Here is a 13,797-nt window from a genome sequence, read left to right as displayed (position 1 = left end):
ATGATACACATTGGTCACTTTGAGACACCGACCATCCTAGGTTCCCAAATACACTTTGACATTTTGCGCCAGAAAAGTACAAGCAAAAACAATTTTTTTTTTGCTTAAGATACTACATGGATTCGTAGAAATACCTTTCCAAAGAGAAATTTCTCATTTCTGGTATTCCAATCCCTCGCCCTTAGAATTTCTCTAAAGCTTTTCTCTTGACCCTCAGAGAAAACTTCCCAAATTCCCAAACCCAGATCCAGCAGGAAAGCAAGGGTGGCCGAAAAAGGGCGATTGGCTCTTGAGCTGTGATTGCGATAGGAAGGCCCCTTTCATTAGTAAAAGAGATGCCGCTGTGAAAGTTGCAGACCAGTCTGCCCACGGCCACAGACTTGGCTTCTTTTCATTTTTGGGGGGTGGGGGGGGTGGGGTGGTGTTTCTATCTGCTACCAGGATGGGAAGAGAAAACACGTGTTACTCAGCCAGTCCCAAACAAGGGCAACTGCGTCTGCGCAAAGCTGGTGACGCGAGCGCCCGGTTCTTGGCGGGGCGGAGCAAGAGAAAACCAACCCGTCTCACGCGCTCAAGCCTGAACTTCTTCCCAGCGCGCCGCTGAACTTCCTTTTCTTCCCCTTTGACCTCGGAAAGGAGGAGGCGGGGCCTTTGAGGGCGGAAGTAGCAGTGCATTGTGGGCTCGCCTAAAGCAGTGGAGTAGATCCTGAATGAAAGTGGCGCGCGTCCCGTGACGTTATCCTGGTAGGAGCGGCTGTAACCCGGACCTCGGCCGGGATTCGGCTGCCTTGCAAGTCCCGTGCGGAGCGGACCGCGAGGCGCCAGCGGAGGTGCAGCGAGCGTTGGCGGAGTGGGGCCGCTCTGCGCAGCCCAGGTCATGGCTCACAACAAGATCCCGCCGCGGTGGCTCAACTGTCCACGGCGCGGCCAGCCGGTGGCAGGTAACCCGGACGGAGGGTCTTCCAGTCCCCCGCACCGGCGGCTTCTGGAGATTTCGGTGTTTGCGTGTCCGTTAGTGGTATTTCAGGATTGGGATGTGCTCGACTCAATGAAGCTTCGTGGATGAGTGCGTGGGAACTTGGACTGGAGGGGGTGGGTGGATGGGTGGGGGCACTTGTCACTGTCCAGTAAGACTCTGTGTATTGCAGACGGGAAGGTAGACCGAAAGTTTGTGTGGCTGGAGCTGAGCACCCAAGAGTACAGTGGACAGTGCTTTGACGCTTAGCTAGAAGTTTGTGAACCTTTCAGTGTTCTTAGGAGGGGAAGGGACAAGTGTCAGTTTTGAGATGGAGGAGGGCTAAAGAAGAGGAGGGGCACTTTTCCGTGGTGTGATGGATCGACAAGAGACTGGAGTTTAAAAAACATTTTAAATGACTTATTGTGGATTTTTTCGTCTTTATTGAGTTGGACATAACAACAAACTTTAAAGTGTACAGTTTGATAAGTTTGGACTAAGTGCATACACATATCCTATGAAACAACCCAATCAAACGTCACCACAGTCAAGACAGTCAACATAACCCATAACCTCTCAAAGTCTCTTCCTGCCCTTTTGTAATTCCTCCCTCTTCAGGCAACTGCTTCTCTGCTTTCTGTCACAGAATAATTTATACTTTCTATGTATTCTTTTTTAAAAGTGGAAACATTTGGTATGTAGTTTTTTTGGTGGGGAGGTGGTCTCTGGCTTTTTTTCACTCAGGACTATTTTAATATTTATCCATGTTCTTGTATGCAACAATAGTTCATACCTTTTTATTGCTGAGCAGTATTCCACTGTTATGGATACACCACAATTTGTTTATTCACTTGTTCCTGGTCATTTGGGTTGTTTCCAGTTTTTGGCTATTACAAATTCACTTGCAGTGAACATTCACATACAGTTTTTTGTATGAACATGTGCTTTCATTTCTCTTATGTAAATATCTGGAATAGGAATGGATTGTATGGTAGGTGTACATTTAACCTTTAAAAAAACTGCCAAACTCTTTTCCAAAGTCTTGTATGATCGTTCTATTTGTCCCATGTCTTCTTCAACACTAGGTATGATCAGGCTTTTTAATTTTACACACTTTAGTAGGTATTTAGTATTATCTTATTGTGGTTTGATGTGGAGCATCTTTTCACATGCTTCTTCATAATTCACTATCTTCTTTCGTGGAGTGTCCAAATATTCTGATTTTTAAACTGGGTTGTTTATCTTACTGATGAACTGTTACAGTTCTTTATATATTGCAAGTACAAATCTTTTATTGAATGTGTTTTTTCCAGAAGAGTGTTTTGAAACAAAAATCAAAGGATTTTGTAGTGGCCTATGAGTGCATACCTATTCTTTGTCTATCGAGTTAGATGAAATTGTTGAAAAAGGAGATTCTCTAGGTCATTTTCTATCCAGGTTTTCTGATTCTTCTAGTTTGTAAGTTTTTTTTTCATGTTTCATATAAAACCGTTAGTCAATAAAGCCATAAACAATGGATGAAAGTGTTACTGAAAGATAGTCAAAGCAAGCCTTAGAGTGAAGAAATGTTTTTCTTTAATGAAAAATGAAATAATTTTCTTTATGTTCTGATCACTTTTGTATGCATTTTAAGTTGTAATGAAAAACTGCTTGATAATCATTGTGCTTCCCTTCTTCAGTTCTTTTTCAAAAAAGTTTTTATTTTATTGATTTGGCAGAGGTAGAAGGGGGGGAGAGAGAAACATTGATTTGTTTTTCCACTTATTTATGCATTCATTTGTTGCTTCTTGTATGTACCCTGACTGGGGATTGAACGCCATGACCTTGGTGTGTTGGGATGATGCTCTAACCAACTGAGCTACCTACCTGCCCAAGGCTTGATCACATTTCTTTACATTTTCTTTATAGGTCTTAGTCTCCAGCCATCTTTAACTTAATAGTGTATCCTTTCTTTTTACATGTGGTTTTTCTCTGTGACGTTATGGAGAAATCTCTATACTTGGATGTCTGGCATCGTTTGTAGCCTGGAGCTTATTTCCTGTATCTTCTCTAATATTAGAGTTACCTGCTACAGTGATGTGTGAGAAAAACAAAATCATAATGAAGTTCTTGTCAAAGTGAATTTTTAAATTAGAAAAATAGCTTAAAAATGTAGTCTGCAGGATGGCAATGACAAATACAGAACACTGACTTATTGTTAGATTAAAAATGGAACAAACATGGCACTGACTAGGGGTTGAGAGCAGCCGGTGATGTGCAGAGCTTCAGGTGGCTTTATGCCCCTTTGAGAAATAGAGTTGTGTGCCTTTTCTTCCCTCCCTCCTCTGGAAATAAAGAGTCAGGAATAAAAGTTTTTCCGTTTTAGTATTGGTATATTTTGGGCCCCCCAATGTTAGATTCTTAATTATTGTGGTTCATGAGTCACTGAGCTCGCCTATCTGGTTGATTGTGGTTCCTGGACAGAACCCCAGGCCTTCTGACAACCAGGATGGATCTTACTGATCAATAGTGCCTCAGCTTGTGATGCTTATTAGAAAGTAAAGTGAATGCAACATAGAATTCTTGATATTTCTCTGAATTTCCCTTAAAGTCTTGTCTGTCCGTGTCCTAGAAGTGTCCATGCCGCATTGTATATTTTGGAAATGAAGGGTTTGCAGTGTTTTATAGTAGTAGAGCAAGAAATACTAGCTGCATTCTTGTAAGCTTCAGTGAAAAATAAGGAACCGTTTTCATTCCCATTTTCTACCTCCTTTTTTATCTTATCTTTTCTAATTATAAAAGTAACCCATTTTTATTGTATATCTTTGATATTTTGTCTATGAGGAAAATATGTTATACCAACTTAAATTTTCTCATTGTAAACATTGTAAAGCATTTTATTAGTGCTAGAAGTTCATAATTTTCTTGAATCATAAAGAAGATGGTGGTAATTATATATAATCTGTTGCACTATGAAGCCTCCTCTAATTGAACCACACTTCCACTGAGAGAGCTCCTGTCCATAGGACCAAGCTTTATTTCTGAAGAATTCTTTTTTCTTGTTCGGAGTGATAGATTTTAGGTGAATACTGTGAAGAAAACAAACTTCGTATTTCTTAAAGGTCATTAAACATAAAATTATTTTGTATCTACTGTGTATGAAGAGAGCAGTGGTAACTTTGAAGTCATTTTACTTAGGAAGTATTTGAGATGGTTATGATATAGTGCCATACCTTCATAGTCTCATGAGAATAGCAAACCATCACTTTAAAGTACAGTTCTGTTGTAATAAATGCAATAATGACAATCAGAATATTATGGAATATCGGAGGTAATGAACCCAATTCTTTGAGGTTTGAGGAAGAGGAGATGGGGAAGAGGAAGGGGACCAGAAAACAGAAGTTTGCTAGATAGTTGGAGAGAGGGTCTAATGGATGAATCTTCTCCTTCTCCTTCTAATTATTTACTTATTATGTTTATTGTTTATGGTTCATGTTTCCCCAGTAGAAAATAAGCTCTACCAGGGATTTTATGTTTTTTTTTTTCTTCTTTTCACTAATGTATTCCATGCACCTAGAACAATGGCTGGTACATACATAATAGGCTTCATTAAATATCTGTTAAATAAACTAAATGAGGTATAATTATCTAGGTGAGATAATGGTAGAGACAGTGAAAAGGCTTAGATTCTGGATATATTTTGAAGATAGATGTGATCAGATTTACTGATGGATTGGATGTGGGGTGTGTGAGAAAGAGAGGTGTCAAGGTCAAGGATAACTAAAGGTTTTGGCCTGAGCTACTAAACAATGGTGTTACCATTTGCTGTGACAGGGAAGACCAGGAGAGGAGCAGCTTTTGGAGTTTGAATACTGGGAGCTCAAATTTGGATATCAAGTTTGAGGTGTCTGTAAGACATCAAGTAGAAAGTAAGTCAGGTAGGCAGTTTAAAAACCGATAGAGTTAAGAGAGAGGTTTGGCTGGAGATACACATTTGTGAGGTATCAGCACATGGGTGGCTTTTAAAGCTGTGAGACTAAATGACACACCAGGGGAGTTGAATGTAGATGGAAGGGAAGTCCAAGGACGGAGCCTGGGATAAAACATGGAAGGGTCAGGGAGATAGGAGGAGCCAGTAAAAGAGACTGAGAGGGAGAGGCTGGAGAGATTGGAAGACCAGGATGATGTGTCCTGGAAGCCAAGTGAAAAAGTAAGTCAGGAGTTCCCTCTTGAATTAAAAACTGATCAGTTGTTTGAGAACTGAGAATTGACCATTGGATTTAGCAATGTGGAGGTTATTGGTGTTCTTGAGTGACCTTAATTTTTATATAAAGTAAACATTTAAAAAGTTATCTTTTAATGAAATCTAGGTTAAATTTTACACGTTAACATTTTACTCTGGACACATGTTAACATTTTACTCAGGTATTATTTTAGGTAGATATTTATTGTTACTGTTTTATTGTATTTTAAAATATAAATTGATGTAAAAATTGATTATATAAACTGACTTCCCCTATGCTTATATTATGATTCAGAAAGAACAAAAAGGCCAAAAAGGTCAGTCAGTCTGCTGAGATTATAATCACTGGTAGTTGTTTGGAGAATGGTTTTGGTTAGCATGCTTCTTAGCATGATCCTTGTGCTTAGCTGTAGGATAAGGTTCATAAGATGGAGAGAGTTCTAAGCCCATATTAAAAAAGTATAATTAGAGAACTTTAAAGAATTTATTTAATTCACTTCATTATCAGTTTTTTAGTACTGTATCTTTAATGGTTTTAAGGCAGTAATTTTTTTAAAGGTGTTATTTATTTTTAGAGAGAGGGGAAGGGAAGGAGAAAGAGAGAGAGAAGCATCTATGTGTGGTTGCCTCTCACGTGGCCCCCACTGGAGACCTGGCCTGCAACCCAGGCATGTGCCCTGACTAGGAATTGAACTGGTGACCCTTGGTTCACAGCCTGTGCTCAATCCACTGAACTATACCAGCCAGGGCTTAAGGCAGTAATTTTTTTAATGTAATGGTTTAGAACTTAAGAGTCTTCATGGAAGTCCATTACCTCTTTTGCTATTATATTTGATTGTCATTTCTAGAATTTATGTTGTCTTTAGAAGTTCCAAGGCAGTGTCTTTTAAAAAGTATAGTTTAGATTGAGAATACTTCGTGAACAGTTCATATAAAACACTTAAAGTGATTTTGATAATTGCTAACTACAGAGTTTTAACCTGGAACTTTTTTGTTTTTATTTTAAATGAAAATTGTTACTGATCTTCATGTTGTTTAGGAAGATTCTTACCGTTGAAGACAATGTTAGGACCAAAATATGACAGCCAAGTTGCTGAAGAAAATCGATTCCATCCCAGTATGCTCTCAAATTATCTAAAGAGTCTGAAGGTAAGAAGCAAAACATTTCTGATACTGATTTAATATACTTTATCTCTGTCTTGTTCTTCAGGTGGCTTTTTTTTAAGCTTTTTATTTTGAAATTACAAAAATTGTACAGAGTTCTTTGAACCTTTCTCCCATTTATTCCCAATGGTGACATCTTATGTACTTGTAGTGCAGTATCAAAAGCAGGGAATTGACATCGGTACAGAACTGTTGAGTAGAGTGTACACCTTATTTAGTTTTTACCAGTTTATATATGCATTCATTTGTGTGTATGTGTATATAGTTCTTTGCAGTTTGATCCAACATGTAGAGTTGTGGTGGTGGTTATGGAACTGTTCCAGACCCAATTCCCACCTGCAGCCCTGTACAGAATATCATTTCTGTATTTTGATCATTTTGAGAATTTTATGTAAATGGAGTGAAACAGTATGTCATCTTGTAGGAATGGCTTTTTTTCACTAAGCATAATTCCCTTGTGGTCCAACCAGGTTGTTGTTTGTGTCAACAAAAAGTTTCCTTTTTGCTGCTGAATACTGTTCAGTTGTGTGGATGTACCAGAGTTTACGTAATAATTTTCCTGTTGAATGGTTAAATAACCTTTTAAGCAATTAGAGTTGTTTCCAGTTGTGGGGTATTGTGAATAAAGCTGTCATGAATATTCATGTACAGCTGTTTGTGTGAACATAGTTTTCATTTTTTCTGGACAGATACTCAAGAATATGATTGTTGAGTACATGGTTAATTTTACAAGACTGTGCCAAACTATTTTCCTAAATGAAACTGCAATTTTTTATGTTATTCTAACATAAGACTGATTGTATTAGTTTCTTAGGGCTGCTATAAGAAGTTACCACAAATTGGGTGTATAAAACAACAGAACTTTAGGTTAAAGACAAACAGAATCTTAAAAGCAGCAAGAGAGAAGCAGTTATTTACCTACAAAGGAGTTCCCATAAGACTGTCAGCTGATTTTGCAACAGAAACTTTGCAGACCTGAAGGGAGTGGCATGAAATTTTCAAAGTGATGAAAAGCAAGGACTTGCAACCAAGATTACCCAGCAAGATAAAGAGCTTCTGCGACAAGAAGAAGCTAAAGGAGTTCATTACCACCAAACCAGTATTAAAAGAGATGTTAAATGGTCTTTAGGAAGAAGAAAAAATGAAAAAATATGAATAATAACATGACAATAAATACGTATCTATAACAGTTACTTTAAATGCAAATAGATTAAATGCTCCCTTCAAAAGTCATGTGGTGACTGAATGAATAACAAAATAAGACCCTTACATATGCTGTCTACAAGAGAGTTACTTCATATTAAAAGACATACACAGACTGAAAGTAAAGAAATGAAAAAAGGTATTTCATGAAAATAGAAACAAAACAAAATGAAAAGATGGGGTAGCAATACTTATACCAGACAAAATAGACTTTAAAACAAAGGCTATAACAAGAGACAAAGAAGGACTCAACACTACACTTCTGGGTGTTTATCCAAAGAAACCAAAACTCTAAATTGAAAAAAATATATACATCAATATATTTATTGCAGCATTATTTACAATAGCCCAGATATGGAAGCGACTTAAATGTCCATCATTAGATGAGTGGATAAAGAAGAAGTGGTGCATATACAAATGGAATATGATTCAATCATAAAAAAAGAGTGAAATCTTGCCATCTGCAACAACATGGGTGGACCTAGAGGCTATTATGCTATGTGAACTAAGGCAGTGAAAGAGAAATTGCCAGATGATTTCACTTAATATGTGAAATCTAAAAACCCACAAGCAGAACAGAAACAGACTCATAGATACAGAGAACATTTTGATGGAGGAGGGTTGGGGGAATGGGTGAAAAAGGTGAAGGGCTTAAGAAGTACAAATTGGCAGGTACAGAACAGTCATGGGTATATGAAGTACAGTGTAAGGAATATAGTCAGTGATACTGTAATAACTGTGTATGGTGTCACATGGTTACTAGGTTTAATGGAGTGGTCAATACTTCATTTGAAGTAGTAAATGTCTAATCACTGGATTGTACACCTGAAACTAATATATTTTATGTCAACTGTAATTAAAAATAAAAAAATTATTAAAAAACCCTCAGACCTTTATTTGCTCACAATTTTGGATGCTAGAAGTTCCAAATCAAGGCATTGGCAAGGCTGGTTTCTTCTGGAGGCCTGGAGGGAGAATGTTTCCCATGCTTTTCTCCTACTTTCTGTTGATTGCCAACCATCTTTGTCATTCCTTGGCTTGCGGCTCCATCAGTTGTCTTTGCCTCATTGTTGACATTCTTTGTGTCTTGGTGTCCAAAATTTTTTCGTATAAGGACACTCTGGTTCAGTATGAGTTCATCTTTTCGTGATTATATTTGCAAAGACCCTGTAACCCTACCCTATTTCCAAATAAGGCCATATTCATAGGCAATTAGGACTTGAACATATCTTTTTAGGGAACATAATTCAATTCATAACATTAATCTTTATTACTCTTCTACTTTATACTTTTTTTAACAACCACGTTTAATCCTTTTTTATACAGGCCACTTGTGTACACATGTGCACACATATTCTTATACTGTTCTTGACTTTAATGGAGGCAATTCTGATTGTTTTGTTTGTTTTTTAAATTGATTTTTAGAGAGAAGGAAAGGGAGAGATGGAGAGAGGGAAAGAGGGAGACATGTCGATTTGTTTTTCCACTTATTTATGCATTTATTGGTTGATTCTTGTATGTGCCCTGACTGGGGATTGAACCTATAACATTTGTGTATCGGGACAGTGCTCTGACCGACTGAGCTACCTGGCCAGGGCTCTGTTTTATACTCTTGATAGCCTGTTATTAGTATGCTGTGTGTTGGTACATTCAATAAATATTAATGCCCATTATGTGCAAGTTTCTGATCATGGGATAGAAGAGTCACCATTTAGATTTTGAAAACTTTTTACTCATTCACTTTCTTGGTGTAGTTTTGGGTCTTTATTTGTTTATATCTTTTATTTTAGCTTACTTACAAACTTTTGATTTCTATTTTAATATCAGTAATTGTATTGAAAGTAATAGTTAACATTTGTAAAGCATTAAATATTTCATAGGCAGTGAGCTAAGAGCTTGGATTTAGAATCCAGCCTGAGTTTGAATTCCAGTTTGCCACTTACAGAGCTTTGTGGGCAACTTACATAATCTCTTCATGTTTCAGTTTCCTCATTTGTAAATAAAAGTTATGCATGTAAGGCATGTAGACTAGTGCTTGGCACAGAGTAAGGAATTTATTTAAACCTCATAACAATTCTATGAGGTAATACTATTATTGTCTTTACTTATGGATAGGGATTACATATTATGAAAATTACAAATGTATATATAATATATGTATGTGTATAGTTATACACACAGATATGTTTACACACAAACACATCCATATAGACACATGAATACACATACACACATTTCTACATATACATATATGAGGTCTGTCCAGAAAGTATTCAGTGCCATATAATATGAAAAATAGAGGCATTTATTGAAAAAGACACAAGAAACATTGTATATAGGACAATGACACCTCAGTCCCCTCAGTCACCTTGGGACCTTACACAGTTCTCCCAGCACTTCTTCCACTGTTCAAAACACTTTGCAAAACCTTTGTTGGAACTGCCATCAGCTGCTCAGTAGTATTTTCCTGAAGCTCATCAATGGCCTGAAATCTCTTCCCTTTCAAAGGTGATTTTAGTTTTGGGAAAAGTCAAAAGTTGCACCAAATGTGTGCTGTAGGGGGGCTGAGTCACCTTGGTGATTTGATGTTTCACCAAAAAACTCTGTGTGAGACGTGATGCATGAGCAGGTGCATTGTTGTGATGAAGCTGACAATCACCAGTTGTCCTTAGCTGTGGCTGCTTTTGTTGTATTGCATCTCTCAACGGATGAAGAACATAGAAGTAGTACTCCTTATTAACTCTTTGGCCTGGTGGGGTGTACTTGTGATGGACAACCTTCCTCGTCAAAAAACGCAGTTAACACGATCTTGATCTTGCTGTTGTGACTTTGCTGTGCCTTTTTAGGGCACGGAGAACCAGTACTTCCATTGGGATGACTGGGCCTGTCTTCATTTCTGGATTGTAGCTGTAGATGCATCATTCATCTCCGGCTATGTATGATGTGTGATTAAGTTATGACCTTCTTGAGGAAATCTGGTTCATTGGTAGTGATTTGAATCATCATTAGCAACTGCAGTGCAATGTGCCTTCTGCTCTTGTAGCAAAAGCCAGGGAACGGATTTTGTCCCAAGATGTTTTGTGCCAATATTCTGCATCAAAATCTTGGACACAGTAGTTTTTGGAATCCCCAGATTAATTTCTAGTTCTCTCACTGTCATTCGCCAATTTTTGTTGATTGCAGCCTGTACACATTCAACATTCTCAGTTCTGCTTGTTTCAGGCCTTCCAGATCATGGATCACTTTCAACAGATTCTCGACCATCTTTGAAGCGTTTGTGTCACACTTTTATTTGTGCTACACTCATTGCGTCATCCCTGAAAGCTTTCTGAATCATCCCAGTAGTTTCCATAGAGGAATGTTCAAGCTTAATGCAATTTGATGCAGATTTGTTGCTCTTCTTGCTCAGTCATTTTGAATGCTATGGCCACACAGTGCACATCCTCATTCAGTGGCATCTACTGCCCCCACTGACCAGCACTGTGAAGTTGTTGCTGTTCACACATGTGTTTTCCAGTCCACTGTCCTTGGTTGCCAGGTTTGATGTAGTGCAAACTGTTCTCCTTATATCAACAATGGCTGGACTTTTTTTGGACAGACTTTGTCTTTGGGGATCAGGGCAATTAAGTCACACAATATACTTTCTCAGTTTTTTTGGCTAAAGTATTCCTGTATATTTAGAAAATTTATTATTTTCTGCTCAGCCTACTTTACATTCACTTCTCATTTTGAACCTGGAGACAAACAACATGGATTCTAATTCTAACTCACTAAGAAGCTGTAATGTGGTTTCTAAGTCTTTGTATTTGGCAGTATATATCCTCTGAAGGAATTAAGATTACTGCAGAAGCTCTGTGAGAAGAGAAGAGAAGTAGGCTCCAGGGGGGCAAATTGCAGAAAATAGTATCAAAAATATATTTCCTTTAAGGAAAAACTCATCTGATTGATCTGTCTCATCTATATGTGAGCTAAGGACTCTGGAAAAATCAGTTGAGCACATTGTGGCAACTAGTTATATTTTAGAAGCACACATTTTGTCTTTTTTGTCATGTGTGAAATTTAAGTGTTTTTGTTATTTTTTTCGCTATGACAGTGGAGTTGACTCATTATGTAAATCAGTTTCCTTAAGGCAAATCCAACAACAAGAACTCAATAAATTCAGTAAAAACAAAAGAGAAAAATAACAATTTAGAAAATACCGATTATTTTTCTTGCCACTCTACTCAGAGAATATAGGCTTCAGAATGAGGTGGAAGATGTCTGATTAAATTTTTTCTTGACTCAGTTCAGGTGTGCATTTCTTAGTGAGCCTGTCCTGCCAGGATGAGTATGGTTTTAGTTCTTAAAGGATTTTCAACCACATGGCCCCTGAACACAAGCCAACTTCGTCAGTGCTCAACAGAAGAAATAACGATTTTTGTTTCAATGCTGGAAGAAAAACTGGCTGAAAGATGGGATTAAGTCTTTAATGAGATTCAGAAATATGGCCATGTGGTCTGTTCTTGATGGATTATTTAAGGAACTTACCAGGGAATTTTGACTGAACACAGTTTTTCCCTATATACTCACTTCAGAATTTAATTGCCTAACATGTGATGTAGTAATGGTTGCTTGGAATGCTGGGCTGATGTGTGCCTGGAGCTTGCTTGGGCTGGGGCCTATTTCAGATCCCTTGTACTGTCCCTTGCACTAGCCTCTTGTCTGATAAATCTTAGGTGGCGTGGCAGATGCCAAAAGCTATATCAGTGCTTGCTTTTTTAGGTAGACTTTTGTAATGATGAAGTGAGTCTGTTTTGCTTATGTTCTTGTTCCATCATTTGTTTGTGGATTAACTTATTTCATTTATTGCCTGCTATATTCTAGTACCTTGAATAAGACTTGGATAAGTGATATGTTAATTGTTCATTGGCAGAGAGCATAAAACCTCCTGCAGTGTAGATGGATGAACTGGAGTGTTGCCATTTAGTCAGCTTGTTTTGGAACAAATTCAGCTGCTAGTAAATCTACACCCCCCCTTTTTTTAATAAGGTTAAAATGGGCTTGTTGGTGGATTTGACAAATACTTCAAGGTTCTATGACAGAAACGACATAGAAAAAGAAGGAATCAAATATATAAAACTTCAGTGTAAAGGGTAAGTCATGTATTAAGATTCTTTAAGATTTGAACCTTTTGCTGAAATGTGTAATCTCTTTTCTAAAAAGATGTTTTCATACTACTAGACACGGTGAGTGCCCTACAACTGAGAATACTGAGACATTTATTCGTCTGTGTGAGCGGTTCAATGAAAGAAATCCACCTGAACTTATAGGTATGTTTGACTTGACTTTACCAGTGTTGAATAGTTTATTTTGTGTTGGGTTTTCCTTTTTTTTTTTTTTTTTACTAATGAATTGATATGGAAGTATTTTTTTTAAAGTAATCACTGACAGTTGTTTATTATAGTAATAGACTAACTTTTGCAAATGGTAACTTGTATTTTTATAGTTTTAATATTTTTCAAGATAAAGCCCCATTACTCCTCTTCAGATTACTGTTGAGAAACTCTACCTTAAACACTACATATTTAGTTTTTATAATTTTGCATTTTATACCACATGTGTTATTCTGAAGCTTTTTTCACTCCAGTATGTGAGAGATTCATGTTGATGTATGTAACTGTTATTTTTGCTGCTGTGTAGTATTTCATCAGCTGAATATACTGCAGCTTATTCATTTTCCTCTTGATGGACAATTCTTTCAGCAAATATTTATTGATTGTTACTTTTTGCCAGGTATAGGTTCTTGGAACATATCAATAGAGAAAACAGAAAGAAGTCCATGCTCTTTTGGAGGTTATATTCTAGTGTGGTTTGGAAGTTGGGTGCTTAGGTTGGGGGAAGGTTGACAATAAACAGTAAATATAATAAATAAGTAAATTGTCTTAAAATGACATTTGGGTTATTTTTCAGTTTTTTTCTATTGTAAATAATGCTGTTAGGAGTGATCTAGAATTTTTAAGGTTTCATTTTGAGCCTTGATTTATTGTTCTGTCTGGTATTTATATTGGCATATAGTTTGAATTGAAGATCCAGTTTAAATGTTTTCAGAATATCCAGTCATTTGTTTTGACACTGCTTATTGAATGGTTTTTCTTCTGATAGATAGATGCCATAACTTAACTTCCTATATATACTATTGGAAACTTTTTAAAAATTTCATTTGCCTTTTAAATGTTTTGGTAACGTTTTAAAACTTTTTTGTTGTCAATGTATT

The 13,797-nt window shown here is 37.1% G+C and overlaps 1 protein-coding gene across 2 annotated transcripts in view; it reads left to right on the top strand.

The window, feature by feature from the left end:
* Positions 1-659: 659 nt before the first annotated feature.
* Positions 660-13,797, top strand: part of RNGTT (RNA guanylyltransferase and 5'-phosphatase) — a 242,293-nt gene continuing 229,155 nt past the window's right edge. For both annotated transcript variants that reach the window (XM_045843819.1, XM_045843818.1), the window contains exons 1-4: positions 660-941; positions 6,217-6,326; positions 12,573-12,676; positions 12,765-12,853. In XM_045843819.1, coding sequence (XP_045699775.1) covers positions 878-941; positions 6,217-6,326; positions 12,573-12,676; positions 12,765-12,853 — 367 coding nt within the window. In that variant the 5' untranslated portion in view covers positions 660-877. The remainder of the gene's footprint in view (positions 942-6,216; positions 6,327-12,572; positions 12,677-12,764; positions 12,854-13,797) is intronic.

Source organism: Phyllostomus hastatus, unplaced genomic scaffold (assembly GCF_019186645.2).
Source record: "Phyllostomus hastatus isolate PE091 unplaced genomic scaffold, TTU_PhHast_1.1 phas_contig_40, whole genome shotgun sequence".
NCBI classification, from domain to species: Eukaryota; Metazoa; Chordata; class Mammalia; order Chiroptera; family Phyllostomidae; genus Phyllostomus; species Phyllostomus hastatus.
The sequence above is the reverse complement of the archived record's forward strand: the minus strand, read 5'-3'. Positions and strand labels throughout refer to the sequence as shown.